Below are 13,508 nucleotides of genomic sequence, written 5' to 3'. Positions count from 1 at the left end.
CTGCTGTGCACTTTTTTCCCCCTATAAAAGAAAAAGACATGTTTCTTACCTAAAAGTTTTTTTCTACATCATTCATTCCTTCTGTCCTAAGAGCCTCAGGGGTGGGCAGGAGGTGGTGGTAACAAGGGGATCATAGCTTGTTTAGAAACCATCACATATGGGTGGAAACTGTCTTCCCTCTGGCCGTGCTCGTCAAGTTTAAGGATGGTCAGAACCACACACGCAGAGGCTGGATGGGCTAGAAGAAGGGTAAGGACAGAAGGTACTTAAGTTAGAGCATCCTCTGCAGGGTCAGCTGTGCCGGCTGGAAGAATGGGCTGCTGCTTCCTAAGTAAACCCCTGTGGGCCTGCCCCGTACAAACAGAAGCAGGGCCATAGAGCTGAAAAAAGGTGAGAAAGGCCCAAGTGGTAGAAATAACATGAAGACCCAGCCACTGGGTTCCTCTAGCCCTATGCAGAGCAGCCTAACCTGTTTAAACAGGACTTGGACACACTACACACTTGGGAATTTTCTTTTCGGCCTGTGGCAGATCTGAAGCCAACAGCAAGGGAGGCTGCAGTTGTGGCTGGAAGCAGACAGGAAGGCTATGGGTCTGATCCTGAGGGAGGTCAAAACTGAAGTCACCCAGAGATTGCAGGACCTGTGCTCTGGGCCATTCCCAGCAGTCAGGGTAGCCTTGGAGGGTGTCAAGGGCGACAGCCCAGCAGCACAGGACCTGATGACAGAGTGTGATGCTGTTGATGGCACTGGCGTGAGCACCTAGCACAGGCTACACCCTGGACAGACACTACACACAGCATTGCGAGGGGGGATTATTCCCAGTGCATAAGTGAGGAAACTGGTGCTTAGAGAAGTTAAGGAGTAATCAAGAAAAAGGAGAAATTTGGCCTATTTACTTTGTATAAGAAAATGGGAAAGGAAAAACAAGGTTAGGTACATTTTAGAAACACTTGTGTGAAAATGGTCAAGGCAAAGTCTGTGATACTTCACGTTTTTCTCATTGCTGGGTAGCTGAAGTATTAGATTTTCCTTTGGTACATAAATAGTCTGGGTTGAGGGAATCTTAAGAGTGTGGTAATAAGTAGGGTTGGTTTATTACCCCAGATTTGGAGTTTTTTGTGGTCAACAGCATTTCCTACCTGAACTGTGGCCTCTCTCCTTGGCTCTGCCTCTGGGAAATAACATTTGCAGGGAACTACTAAAAAGGAAAGAGATTTTCGTTGTTTAGTGGTCAGGTTAAAGACAAATCTCGTAAATTAGCCCTGGACAGGGTCCGTGGAGAGTCCTAGCTTACAGCTATTATCCTGGCATAATTAAAGCTCCCTTTTCCCAAGTCCTAGTTTACAGCTATTATCCTGGCATAATTAAAGCTCCCTTTTCCCAAAGTGTCCCAGATTGGACCGTAAGTCATTGGATCATCCCCAGGCCATAGAGGGTGCAGAGAGTGGGGTCCTCACAAGCCGTCTCTTCTAGAGGCCAAACATGCCCGCACTCCTCTATGCAGCTCTCTGGGCCTGGCTCCTGAGCTCACATAGCACTAGTCCTGGAACTAAGGAGGTACTCTCCTTGTGCTCTTATTCTGACCAGGAAAAGGGGATCTCCTGGCCGGATCACCCACCTGATTTACCAAGCATGGTCCCAGGTGATGCAGTTGTTTCCTGGGCCAACTATCTGCCCCCAGAGGTATGACTGTGCTCTGCCACGGTGCCTAAAAGTCACTGCAGACCTAGTGCCAGGGGACTCAGCCTAGATCAGTTCTGGAGAAATGAAGACCAGGAGGAAAGAGACAGCAGGCATGAGAACAAAAGCCAGTCCCATGCTTCTGGTCCTCCTGGATTGTATATACAAATATAATTGTCATCCCTGAAGAATAACATAATTCTGAAAAATCCAAAAAGGACTGCCTAATCTGAAATTATTGAGAAGTACATTAAAATTTTTGAAATATAAATACATAAATATATTCCTGCTATACAAACCCACCAAGAACCATGGCAGCAAGAGCTATCATGAGGTCTTAATACTTCCAGCAGGAACTATTTCCGTAAGCCAATTTCCCCCAAAGATTAACATTCCAAAAAAGAGTTGGTTATGTGACACCTTACATACCAGCCTCATCAAAATACCTGAACTTCGTCCTTTTACTTTCACACCCCACTGCTCTAACACCACCCTTTCTGCCAAGAATGTCCTTTCTCTTCCTTGCACAGCTGGAGTTCTTAGCATCCCTCAAGACCCACCTCCTCTGTGAAGTTTCTTGAAGTACTTTAGCAAAAATGATCTTTTTTGGTGCTCCCATAGATTTGGGTCCGTATCTCAAATACAGCATAAAACCTTGTACAATAAAAAGTAAAGTGGCTACCGCTTATTGAGTGGTTATCCTGTATGAGATAGGATAGTGCTGTTTTATAGGCACTGATGATTTCATTTAATCCTCATAACTACCCTGTGAGACCTGGACTTTGACCCGCCAGCTTTAGTGAGAAAGCCAAGGTTCTTGGGGTTAAGGAACTGGCCAGATTCTACAACTAGAATAGACAAGGATGGAATTGTGACCAACATTTCTCTGCCTGCAGAATTCTCGATCTTGAGCCCTTTTATAGTTCACAGTTCATTTTTAAAAATAAATTGGATACGGCTCCCACATTCAACTGAGTTTTTTTAAAGGTAGAAATTGAGCCTTCTGTTCCCACTGCCTAGCTCTGAGCAGTGTCTGCTGAATGAATAAATGAGTGAATAAGCTAGAAGGAAACAAATACATACCTCTAATAAGGGAATCATATCCTAAGGCAAAAAAGAAACTCGAAACAGGCTCCCAGAACTCTTCTCATAAATCAACCCCTCATTGTGAATGAAGAGAAACAACATGAAAACTAATTTATCGAAACAGTAAAGAGCACCTACATTATTTTTTACCTTCAGCATTACGTTACATCTAGACTGTTTTCAGTACATTTTAAACTGTATTCTTTACAAGTGAATCAAATGTTCCACACAGAGATAGAGACAATATGCTTTCTATAGACTCAGTCTTCAGTGACTTTTCTCTGTAGTCATTAACTAACAAATTCACAGCAGTAGCTGATACGTTATCTTAATACAATCCTGTACCTGTGACAGCAGTGTGTATGCTTATGTGATTTAACAGTGATTAAACTATCTTCCTGGCCGCTTGCTCATGCCAGGCACAATGGAACTCTAAAAGCCAAGTCTACCTTTACATGATTTCTTAATTTTCAAGTCTTCTGCATTTCATGACTGGGAATATCCTCAGGAATGTGTCCTCTTTAAACTCTTAGGTCTTACCTGTAAACTGAATTCACTCATCCTCACTAGACAGAATACATCTTACCTCAAGGAGACGCGTGACAGATCGCAGCTCAGAGATAGGCTTTTGGTTTGGTCACAGTCCTCCCAGTCCTAACCGACCTCCTACTTTGCCCAGCTTTCTCAACAGACTCAGACATCCACATATGGAACAAATGGTCTCTTCCAAATGGTCTCTTTCCCGGGCACTGCTGCATTGGGTCCCTGCAGCTTCCCTGCTGGGCTGGCACTTGGTCTATAGGCTCAGTCCTCCTCGCTTCTGTTTCAATTGAATTTGTTGTGAGAACAAACTTCCCAGAGGGTACAACATTCAGAAACAGCATCTAAGCAAGGACTGCCTATAAGCGCATGGGTTCTCTCCCCATCACCGGCTCCCTGGCCTTCTGAGCATCTCACGGCAGGACCACCACCCTTCGGCAGGCTTTCCTGAAGCCTCAAACCTTGGCTCTGCAGGGCAAGGACTAAAGTCTCTAACTCAAGTTTCCTCTGGCCACTGAAGACCAGAGGTACAAAGGTACTTATGCATTTGGCAGTTCTGTTAAGCAGAACAGGGATAAAGGAAGCTAGAGATCCAGGCAATAGTAGAGCAAAACCATCCCCCAATAAGCCTCTAGGTTCATTCTCAGGTCAGTGGGAGTCTTCTACTCTGGAGAAAAGTGGAGATCTGAGGCAGCCTGGGTGCCCCTAAAAAGGGCCTTGCTGTGAGAAAGGGGCTTCAGTTCAGACAGCAGAGTCTTACCCTGCTCTGGCCCCACCATCCCCACTAACAGAAGGTTTTCTTCTTGAGCTCAGCGGACTACTAACCTGCTCAAGGCCCACAGAATAAGGTATTTTGGACTCTGAAATCTTCACTCTTACAACCTTAAGTCCTCATCATGTATAATCTGATGTTTGTTCACAGGTAAACCATCTGTTACTCCTAACACGAAGAGTCAGACCTCTGCCCTGAGTGGTCCCATCTGTAATCACAATAGATAGAAAATTACTCAGTGGATCAACTCTCTGATGGAGGAAAGGCAGGAAGAGACAGAGGGAAGCTGTCTTGTGTTCATACTGATTACTGTGATGTTTTACAGGTGACAGGTGTGTAAGCACCAGGAAGGACACATGATATCCATGGCAGTGGCCTGTCTATGATATTTAAACACAGAGAATGAAACACAGGGCACAGGGCCAAGGTTGAAATCAGAGAGGAGAGAAAGGTCACCTTGGGACTAGAGTAATGGGCACCTCACCAAACTGGCTGTCTGTACTCTAAACGGTGGTGGTCCCGCTTCCTCAGCATGCCCCCTGCCTCTGCTCTATCAGCACTGACGCCTGGCCCTTCATCTCTCAAGTCGCGGGGCCACATTTCTTCGGTGGTCTCCTCTTGCTCACGGTAACTGTCTGCACCAAATCCAGCATTCTCTGCCACAACAGCGGGATCCTCTTCTTCATGAAAACAGCGGGAACATGTTTCTGCCTCTGGGTCACATGAGGTAACAGAATTATCTTCCTGAGCTCTGGGGTCAGTAGGCATTTCCCACCCCAAATGGCCTGATCCTTCTTCTTCTATCACTCCCATTCTTTCAGCTATTTCCTCGGCAGAGGGCTCTTCTGGGTCAGGGTAATCCACCAGGATTGTTTCTTGCCTACGCTTGATGCAATCTGAAAGGTCATAAATTGGATAGGTCTCTTCTGGGTAACCTAGAGAAAAAAGCAGTACAAAGTCTTACAAAGAATGTCTCTTCCAAATAAAGTGTCAGGCTTCTCAAGCAGCAGCCATCCTATCCCAACAAATCCATTCAAGAAGTCTCTAAGAAGATTCTAACGGTTCTCAAGTTTCACTTGAGCAAATTCTTGGCGATCTGGCTGACTGTCCCCCAGCTCTTTGAAATACAAATCAATTCAGTTGAAAATCCCTTCTTAAGTGCAGGGTGCTTGGGGCAGAGTGTTAAGTCTCACTCCTCAAGCTTCTGCAGTAGTGATGAAGATTAAACAAACAACATGAGCCTCAGTTTAAAAAAAATGTACCAAACACCAGATGGAGAGAGCATAGCTCAAGGCTAATGTTTATAATTTCTACTTGGAACCATTTCCAAATCTTCCCGGGAGTGGGGGGAGGAGGGAGGAGGAAAGGAATGCTGAGCTCTTTGAAAAATACACGACAAAGCCTTCTGCTAATCAAAACAATTGAAATGGCTTGCAAGTGTCAGAAAGAGAGAGCATTTTAGCAATATATGTCCAAGATCCCGAAGGACAAGGACTGCATTTTCACAAGGCAGAATTTCCATTTTGGCTTCTTCCTCTTCACAAAAGGGAACAAAAGAAAACAAACTGGTAAACAAAATGAATCCCAGCAATGATAATGAGAAAAGAGAAAATGTTGCCAAATTGAAGAACAAAATGAAATACATCTGTGTCAGCCAAGCCGCGCCTGAGCAGCAGATGGGCCGTGCTGGAGCTCATATGCCAGTGCTGGCAACAGCAGCCATGCTCGGCGCACAATGGGAAAGCTGGAGGATTTGAAATCCATTTGCACATTATGATAATTGGCAAATTGAACCCTGACATAAACCATCTTTTTGCCTACAAATTCTGAAAAGCAGGGGTCTTTTTTGGTGCCATGTAGAGTGTGGAGAGACATTTTTACAACGTTTATAATTAGGAGGAAAAAACAGTCACACAGACTCAGTTGTAGAAAATATGAAAACCACAGACAAGTTTTAAAAAGAAAACACAAATCACCTAGAATCCCACCACTGACAACAATGTGTTGTGTTACCTGTGGCCTTTTTATCACATATAAACATATATCTTTCTCTTTTTTTTTAACAAAGAGGGATCATACTGTATATAAAATGTTGTACCCAGATTTTTTTCATTCAACATTGTATCGTGAGCCCTTCTCCATGTTATTAGGCATTTTAAAGTTGGCTGCAAAGTATTCCATCATACAGCTACGTAACTGACATGATTTACCATGCCTCTTCTATAAGACATTTAGATTCTTTCCAATTTTCCATTATAAGTTTCATATTAGTTAAGATCCCTGAATATAAATCTATGTCCACTTCCCTATTTCTTTAAGATAGACTTTTAGAAATATGAAAACTAGACCAAAGGGAATGGACATTTTAAAAGCCTTTTTTACACTCTGCCAAATTACTTTCCAGAAGAATGGTATAAATTTTAGTCCTACCAGTGATGTAAAAAACTGTCCATCTTATCACATCCTCACCAGCACTAACAGTAGTATGTCAAGAATCTGGCCAATGCAGTCTTAGTTCCCAGGCTCATAGGTAAACTGGAGCTTTGCTACCCAAGGCCCTCACAGTCTCCTTGGTCAAGGGCAGAGGCTGGGGAAGTCCATTTGCTAGTTAGCTCCTAGCCACTGCATGCCTAAGAGAAGTCCATCCTCTGGCATGTTCCTGCCTTGTCCCCACCAGGAACAAAGCTTGCCGTTGGAATTCCATGACTATCTGCTTTGGTTTACGAGGGGGAAGCCTGCTGAGGAGAATCAAATAGTGACTCACATAACTACTTAGGTAGCCCGTATCAGCCAAGGCACTGGTTACCCAAAACTTCATTAGAAACATGAGCAAGCAACAAAAACTCACTGGTCCTACGAGGAAATCAGCAGCTCACAACAGGAACCAAACTAAGCAAACTATGTAAATAGCCCCTGAAAAAAGTCAATGCAGGAAACAAGAGTTAATGTCAATCAGCTTATAATTGATGTTCCCGGTAATATTCAACAGGTTATTGAATGTATAAAACCAACCAGGCTTCAATATAAAAAAGGGAGCAAACACAATGTAATAGAGAGCTGTTAGAAACTCATCATTACAAAAAAAAATTTAAACTTAATAGAGGAAGAAAAGAGTCATAAACATGACTGAGAACCAAATTAATATAGTAGAAGTTCAAGGTGAGGAATTCTCCCAGGACAAAGATAAATATGGCAAAGAAATGGAAATCATGAGAAAAAAGATAAGCTGCACAGAAGACCCATCCAAGATCGAATCTCAGAATTACTAGAATTCTACAATGAGAGGGCAGAACAGGTTAAATGGAAGCAATAAAATTACAAGAAAATATTCTTTACTTGAAAAAATAACTCAAGTCTTCAGATGGATAAATGCTAGGTAAAAATACCTTGAAAAATCCATACGGAGACATATGCTGATGAATCTGTACAAATTCAGATTTTTTGTGGGGGGAGGGGCTTAAGGAAGTATTCTGACAGATACAAAAATTAATCAAAAATTTAAATTCAAGAAAGAAGATACTGTACACAAGTGGTAAAAAATGAAATCAGTAAGAATTATCAATGTAAAATAATCATTGATAATGTGGTTAGACATTTAATGCCATTGTTAAATACTTAAAAGAGAAAAGGCTGTAAAAGCTAACATCACTTATAGCTAAAATTCTACCTAATTTCAACAAAACCTAAGCAGTAGGTAGAAAATAAATATGATAAAAACTTTTTACCTTATTTGGGAACAAGGTTATATAATGAAGATTTGCAATTTGCAAGAAAAAAAGGAATTCCAATTTTCATTTCATTGATTAGTGAGAATGGAATAATTTTTCTTCTGTTTTGTAGCCAGTTGCACTGTTTTCTTTTGTGCACTGCATATCTAGGCAGATATCAGTGTTTTCTAAATTAGTTGTAGAACTTTTTGTATATTAAAGATATCAGCTTCTTTGCTGATATCAATCATATTTGTTACGAATCTTTTTCCAGTTTAGTGCTGGCTTTGAAAACTTTATGACATTCTCTGATCTACAGAAAAGGTTTATGTGCACTATGTAAAACACTATCCTTTCCCTTATAATTTCTTGCATTGCTTTTCTAAACTAATTTTTTATTTTGTGTTAATCGTAGATTCACATCTGGTTATAAGAAATAATACAGAAATCCCATGTACCCTTTACCTAGTTTCTTCTAATGGTAACACCTTGCAAAACTATATGCTACAATATCACAACAAGGATATTAATACTGATACAGTCAATATACAGAGGTTTTCTATCACCACAAGGATCCCTTATGTCGCCCTTTTCTGGCCACACCCATTCCCTCCTGCTCCCACTCCCTCCTTAACCTCTGGCACCTACTAGTTTGTTCTCCATTTCTATCATTTTGCCATTTCAAGAATGTTATATAAATAGAAACACATTATATAACCTTTTGGAATTAGCTTTTTTTCATTCAGCATAGTCATCTGGAAATTCATGCAAGTTGCTGCATGTATCAACAGTCCATTCCTTTTTACTGCTGAGTAGTACTTCACAGTATGTACGTACCAACACAGTGTTTAACTTCAACTTCACCTGTTGAAGGACGTTTGGGTTGTTTGCACTTTGGGGCTATGACAAATAAAGCTGCTATAAATATTTACGTACAAGCTTTATCTGAACATAAAACTTTCCATTTCCCTGGGATAACTGTCCAGAAGTACAACTGCAAGGCTGTGTAGTAGCTACGTATTTAGTTTTTTAGGAAACTGCCAAACTTTTTTCCAGTGTGGGTGTATTTTACATCCCCACCAGCAGCGTAAGAGTGAATCCAACTTCTCGCCAATTAAAATCCCATCAGGCTTTTTTTTTTGTAGAAAGTGACACACTGATTCTAAATTTATATGAAAATGTGAAGTGCCTAGAATTACCAAAATAATTTTGGAAAAAAACATAGTTGAAGAACTTGGGCTACCTGACTTCAAGACAATATAAAGACACAGTGATAAAGACATTATGGCACTGGTGTTAAGTATAGACACATAGATCAGTGAAACAGTAAGTCCAGGGGCTTCCCTGGTGGCGCAGTGGTTAAGAATACGCCTGCCAATGCAGGGGACATGGGTTCAAGCCCTGGCCCGGGAAGATCCCACATGCTGTGGAGCAACTAAGCCCGTGTGCCACAACTGCTGAGCCTGCGCTCTAGAGCCTGTGAGCCACAACTACTGAGCCCGTGTGCCACAACTACTGAAGCCCGCGCGCCTAGAGCCCATGTTCCGCAACAGGGGAAGCCACCGCCATGAGAAGCCCACGCACTGCAATGAAGAGTGGCTCCTGCTCGCCACAACTAGAGAAAGCCCGCGCGCAGCAACGAAGACCCAATGCAGCCAAAAATAAATCAATAAATTTATAAAAAAAAATAGTAAGTCCAGAATACACCCACACATACACGGGCAAATGATTTTCCACTTTCCAAAAGGGGAAGGGTTGGTTGATTTCCAACCAACACACCAAGGTAATTAAATGTAACAAAATAAACTGGAACAATAGGATATCAATATGGAAAAATATTAACCTCAGTCCTGATACCTCACACCATATATAAATAACTAAAAATAGATCACAGGCCTAAATGTAAGAGCTAAAACCATACAATTTCTAGAAGAAAACAGAGGAGTTAGGCAAACTTTGAGTTAGGCAAAGATTTCTTAAATGCACACAATGAAAGTGAGTCATAAAAGAGAAAATGATAAACCGGACTTCATCAAAATGAAAAAAACTTCTGTTCTTTGAAAAGATGTCACTAAGAAAATAAAAAGGCAAGCCACAGACTAGGAGAAAATATTTGCAAAATTCATAACTGACAACTTATATCCAGACTATAGAAGGAACCCTTGCAACTAGAACACAACCAGCTCAATAAAGAAAGTGGCAAACAATGTGAACAAACTTCACCAAAGATATACAGATGGCAAATAAGTGTGTGAAAAAAATGTTCAACATCATTAGTCACTGGGGAAATGCATACTAAAGTCACAAGCTAGATACCATTATACACTCACTTGAATAGCTAAAATTAAAAAGACTGATGATTCCAAGTGTTACCAGGGATGTGGAGGACTGTGATTCTCATACATTTCCAGTGGGAAGGCAAAATGGCAGAGCCACTCTGGAAAGCAGATTGACAGTTTCTAACAAAGTTGAACATACATGTATAAAACGCCAAAACATCATTCCTAGATATATACACAAATATATGTTCCAGCAAAAACACGTACACAAAAGTTCATAGTAGATTGCTTCATAATAGCTCAAAGCTGGCACCCAAATGTTCCTGAACTGGTGAATGGAGAAACAAACTATATCCAGACAACAGAACACTACTCAGCAATTGAAAGAGAGCGAGAACTACTAATACACGCAACATATGAGGCTCAAAAGCGTTATACTAAATCAACAAAGCCAGAAACAAAAGAGCACGTGCAGTATGATCCATTTATATAGAAAAGGTAAAACTAGGGACAGAAAGCAGTTCAGCTGTTGCCAGAGCGGGAGGAGATTAGCAGCAAAGTGGGTGGGAACTTTCTGAGATGATGGAAATATCATGACTAAATCATCACTATGGTATGATTATATAACTCTACACATTTGTCAAAACTTATCCAACTACATACTTAAAACTGGTGAACTGTATTGTATCTACATTATACCTCCGTAATAAAGCTGACTTTAAAAAATTTTTAAGATCTCTTTTCTGGCCTGATGGTTAACAAAGAGATAAGAAGACACTGTTTACCTTCCCAGTCCTCCATGTAAGGGGCCTCCTCAGCTTCTTTCTCTGGAGTGGGTCTGTCAATGAATTTTCCTTCTTTCATGACCCTGGTGATTTCTCGGAGCTGATGCAGCAATCGTTTTTCTTGGTCAGAAGTCACGGCCTGTACTCTGCTTAGAAACAGCAGACAATCCGGCCAGTTAGTGGTAAATACTCCTAGGCAAGGAACATAAACATCACTGTGATCTGTCTGGACTCCAGGAAGTTCAACAGCAACAGATAATTACTCTGGGAACTGATCCTGGAACTGCATAGCTGGGAACTAGAGATGTCAGTTCAATGTTTTGATTTTATAAATGGGGAAACTAAGGCCCAGAATAGATCAAGTGACTGTCCAAGGTCCCAGAATGATTTAATGTCAATACTGAGACAAGACCCCAGATGTCTGAGCCTTCAGTTCAGTGTTCTTTCATTACACCTCACTGCCCTGATTCTCTAATCTCAAGCAATTTCACCATTACTTATATTATTCCATTTACAAACAAGCCACTTTTCTCTGAAGTAACGTCATCAAAAGAAAATGTGCTGGACCATTTGCCTCAACTAGGGAAAAATATGCTACTAGGCCAACCCTGGAATTACCGGGCTGAATCTGTTTGTGCAGAAATAAAGATATATCCTAAAATTTCAGAGCTGGATCATTCTGACAAATCACCGAAACCAGAGAAATTGGGAAAACTGAGGCCCACGGAGGGGAAACTATACATCATCACACTGTTAGTTAATGTCAGTTCTAAAAGTAAAGTCTCCTGACTTCTGACAGCATTCTGGTGCAATTCTTTTTTTTTTTTTTTTGCGGTACGCGGGCCTCTCACTGCTGTGGCCTCTCCCGTTGCGGAGCACAGGCTCCGGACGCGCAGGCTCAGCGGCCATGGCTCACGGGCCCAGTCGCTCCGCGGCGTGTGGGATCTTCCCGGACCGGGGCACGAACCCGTGTCTCCTGCATCGGCAGGCGGACTCTCAACCACTGCGCCACCGGGGAAGCCCCTGGTGCAATTCTTGACGCACAGTGCTCAAGCTGCACAGTTCAGAAAACCTGGGTGTGACCCCTAACTTAGCTGTGTGGCTCTGGGGAAACGTCTACACAAGTAAGATGAGGCTCAAGGATAATGGTGTGACTCTTTGAGAGGGAAGCGCTGCATCGAACTGGCAGGCAAGCAAGGCCCTACTCAGAAGACTGAGAACTGTCTGCTTTGGGACCAGCTTTACCTAGTGGCAGGATTTAACAGAGGCTACTTATGCTCCTCGTAAAAACCCAAAGCACCCGAAGTCACTATAACACTCATGAAGAAGAAATGATACACTCTGTACCAGCCTCATGGAGGTGCCACCAGTCTTTCTAATAGTCCAGCCCCGAGCCTACGTTTCTTTTTACATTTAACCTACATTACGTTACCCTTAATGACTAATAGGGAAGAAGAAAAAACTGCTTCTCCCGCCAGCATCAAGATGGCAACTAAGGAAAATGGAGATGCAACATTTCTACAGACCTCAGTGGGAGGAAAACAAAAGCCCCGTGAGCTCCACTTTTTCTACAATAAATGGCCTCAAAGCCACGAACTGAAGAAGCCTGTCTGTTCTACATGCAGCTGAACAGCTGCTTTACTCCTTCGCATCAGTACAGGAGTGCTGACTCACCCTAACTACTCATGTATTCTATAATCCCTAATTCTTACTGTTACAACAACTCACTTTGTGGGAGGCTTCTGGGGCAGCTAGGTCACCCCTAGCTGAAAGAGCCTATGTGATTATCACAACATGCTGCACAAGTTACTTCTCTGGACTGTACTTAGTACATTCTGATTTTTACTAAAGGAAACAGTCTTAACTTTGTTTCCTAACTCATGGAAAATCGGAACCTTTAAACAAAAGGGGGATGGGTAGGCTAAGAGAAGCAGAAACAGACAAGAGAAGCTTTCTTAGAGCATTCCAAACTGGAGTGTCTTCAGGGGTATTCAGTGTCCATATCATACATTAGGCAATTAATCGTGGTCCACCTTACATCTGAATTTATTGCAATGAAGACTTTCATGGATTTCTCATTGTCTCAACTTGGTTTGATACTCCTGGAGGGCAGTGATAAGCTCACAACAGGCACAGTGTACAGGCACGGTGCCATGAACATTTTAAGTGCTCAATAAATGTGTTGGTTTGATTGGTCCCCATTTCTTCTACCTCCCTGAAATCTGGCTTCCACTCCATCATTTTACCAAAACTTGTGAAAATCAATGACCAGTGACCACTTTACTTTTTTTTCTGTGCAGCATGTGGGATCTTAGTTCACCGACCAGGGACTGAACCCATACCCCCTGCAGTGGAAGCACAGAGTCGTAACCATTGGACTGCCCAGGGAATTCCCCAATGACCACTTTAAAGTCCAAAAGTCTTTTTTCTCACATTTCATTCTTCTTGACTTTTCTGTACTAAGGACCGTCCTCTCCTTGAAACGTCCTCCTCCCTCAGCATTTGTATTCCTCCCACTTATTTAACCATTCCTTGTATCTTTGATCTTGGCTCACTTTCCTACTCCCACATCCTAAAACATGGTTTTCCTGAAGGCTCAATCCTAGGACGCTCGTTTCTCCACTCCTACAGGCATGCCCTCAGGAAGCGGACCCAATT

The 13,508-nt window shown here is 42.2% G+C and overlaps 1 protein-coding gene across 4 annotated transcripts in view; it reads right to left on the bottom strand.

Moving 5' to 3' along the window:
* Positions 1-13,508, bottom strand: part of RIC3 (RIC3 acetylcholine receptor chaperone) — a 54,326-nt gene that overhangs the window by 2,882 nt on the left and 37,936 nt on the right. The window contains exons 5-9 of one of the 4 annotated variants that reach the window (XM_060159750.1): positions 10,851-10,999; positions 4,564-5,014; positions 4,133-4,287; positions 1,141-1,199; positions 50-238 (exon numbers count right to left, since the gene is read on the bottom strand). In XM_060159750.1, the coding sequence (XP_060015733.1) occupies position 4,287; positions 4,564-5,014; positions 10,851-10,999 (601 nt within the window). In that variant the 3' untranslated portion in view covers positions 50-238; positions 1,141-1,199; positions 4,133-4,286. Of the gene's footprint in view, positions 1-49; positions 239-1,140; positions 5,015-10,850; positions 11,043-13,508 lie in introns of all 4 variants that reach the window. The other 3 variants (XM_060159749.1, XM_060159751.1, XM_060159752.1) reach the window with 3 other exon arrangements.

The sequence above is a fragment of the Lagenorhynchus albirostris genome, chromosome 9 (assembly GCF_949774975.1).
Source record: "Lagenorhynchus albirostris chromosome 9, mLagAlb1.1, whole genome shotgun sequence".
Taxonomy (NCBI): domain Eukaryota; kingdom Metazoa; phylum Chordata; class Mammalia; order Artiodactyla; family Delphinidae; genus Lagenorhynchus; species Lagenorhynchus albirostris.
Note: the sequence above shows the minus strand (reverse complement) of the source record. Positions and strands in the feature narration are given on the sequence as shown.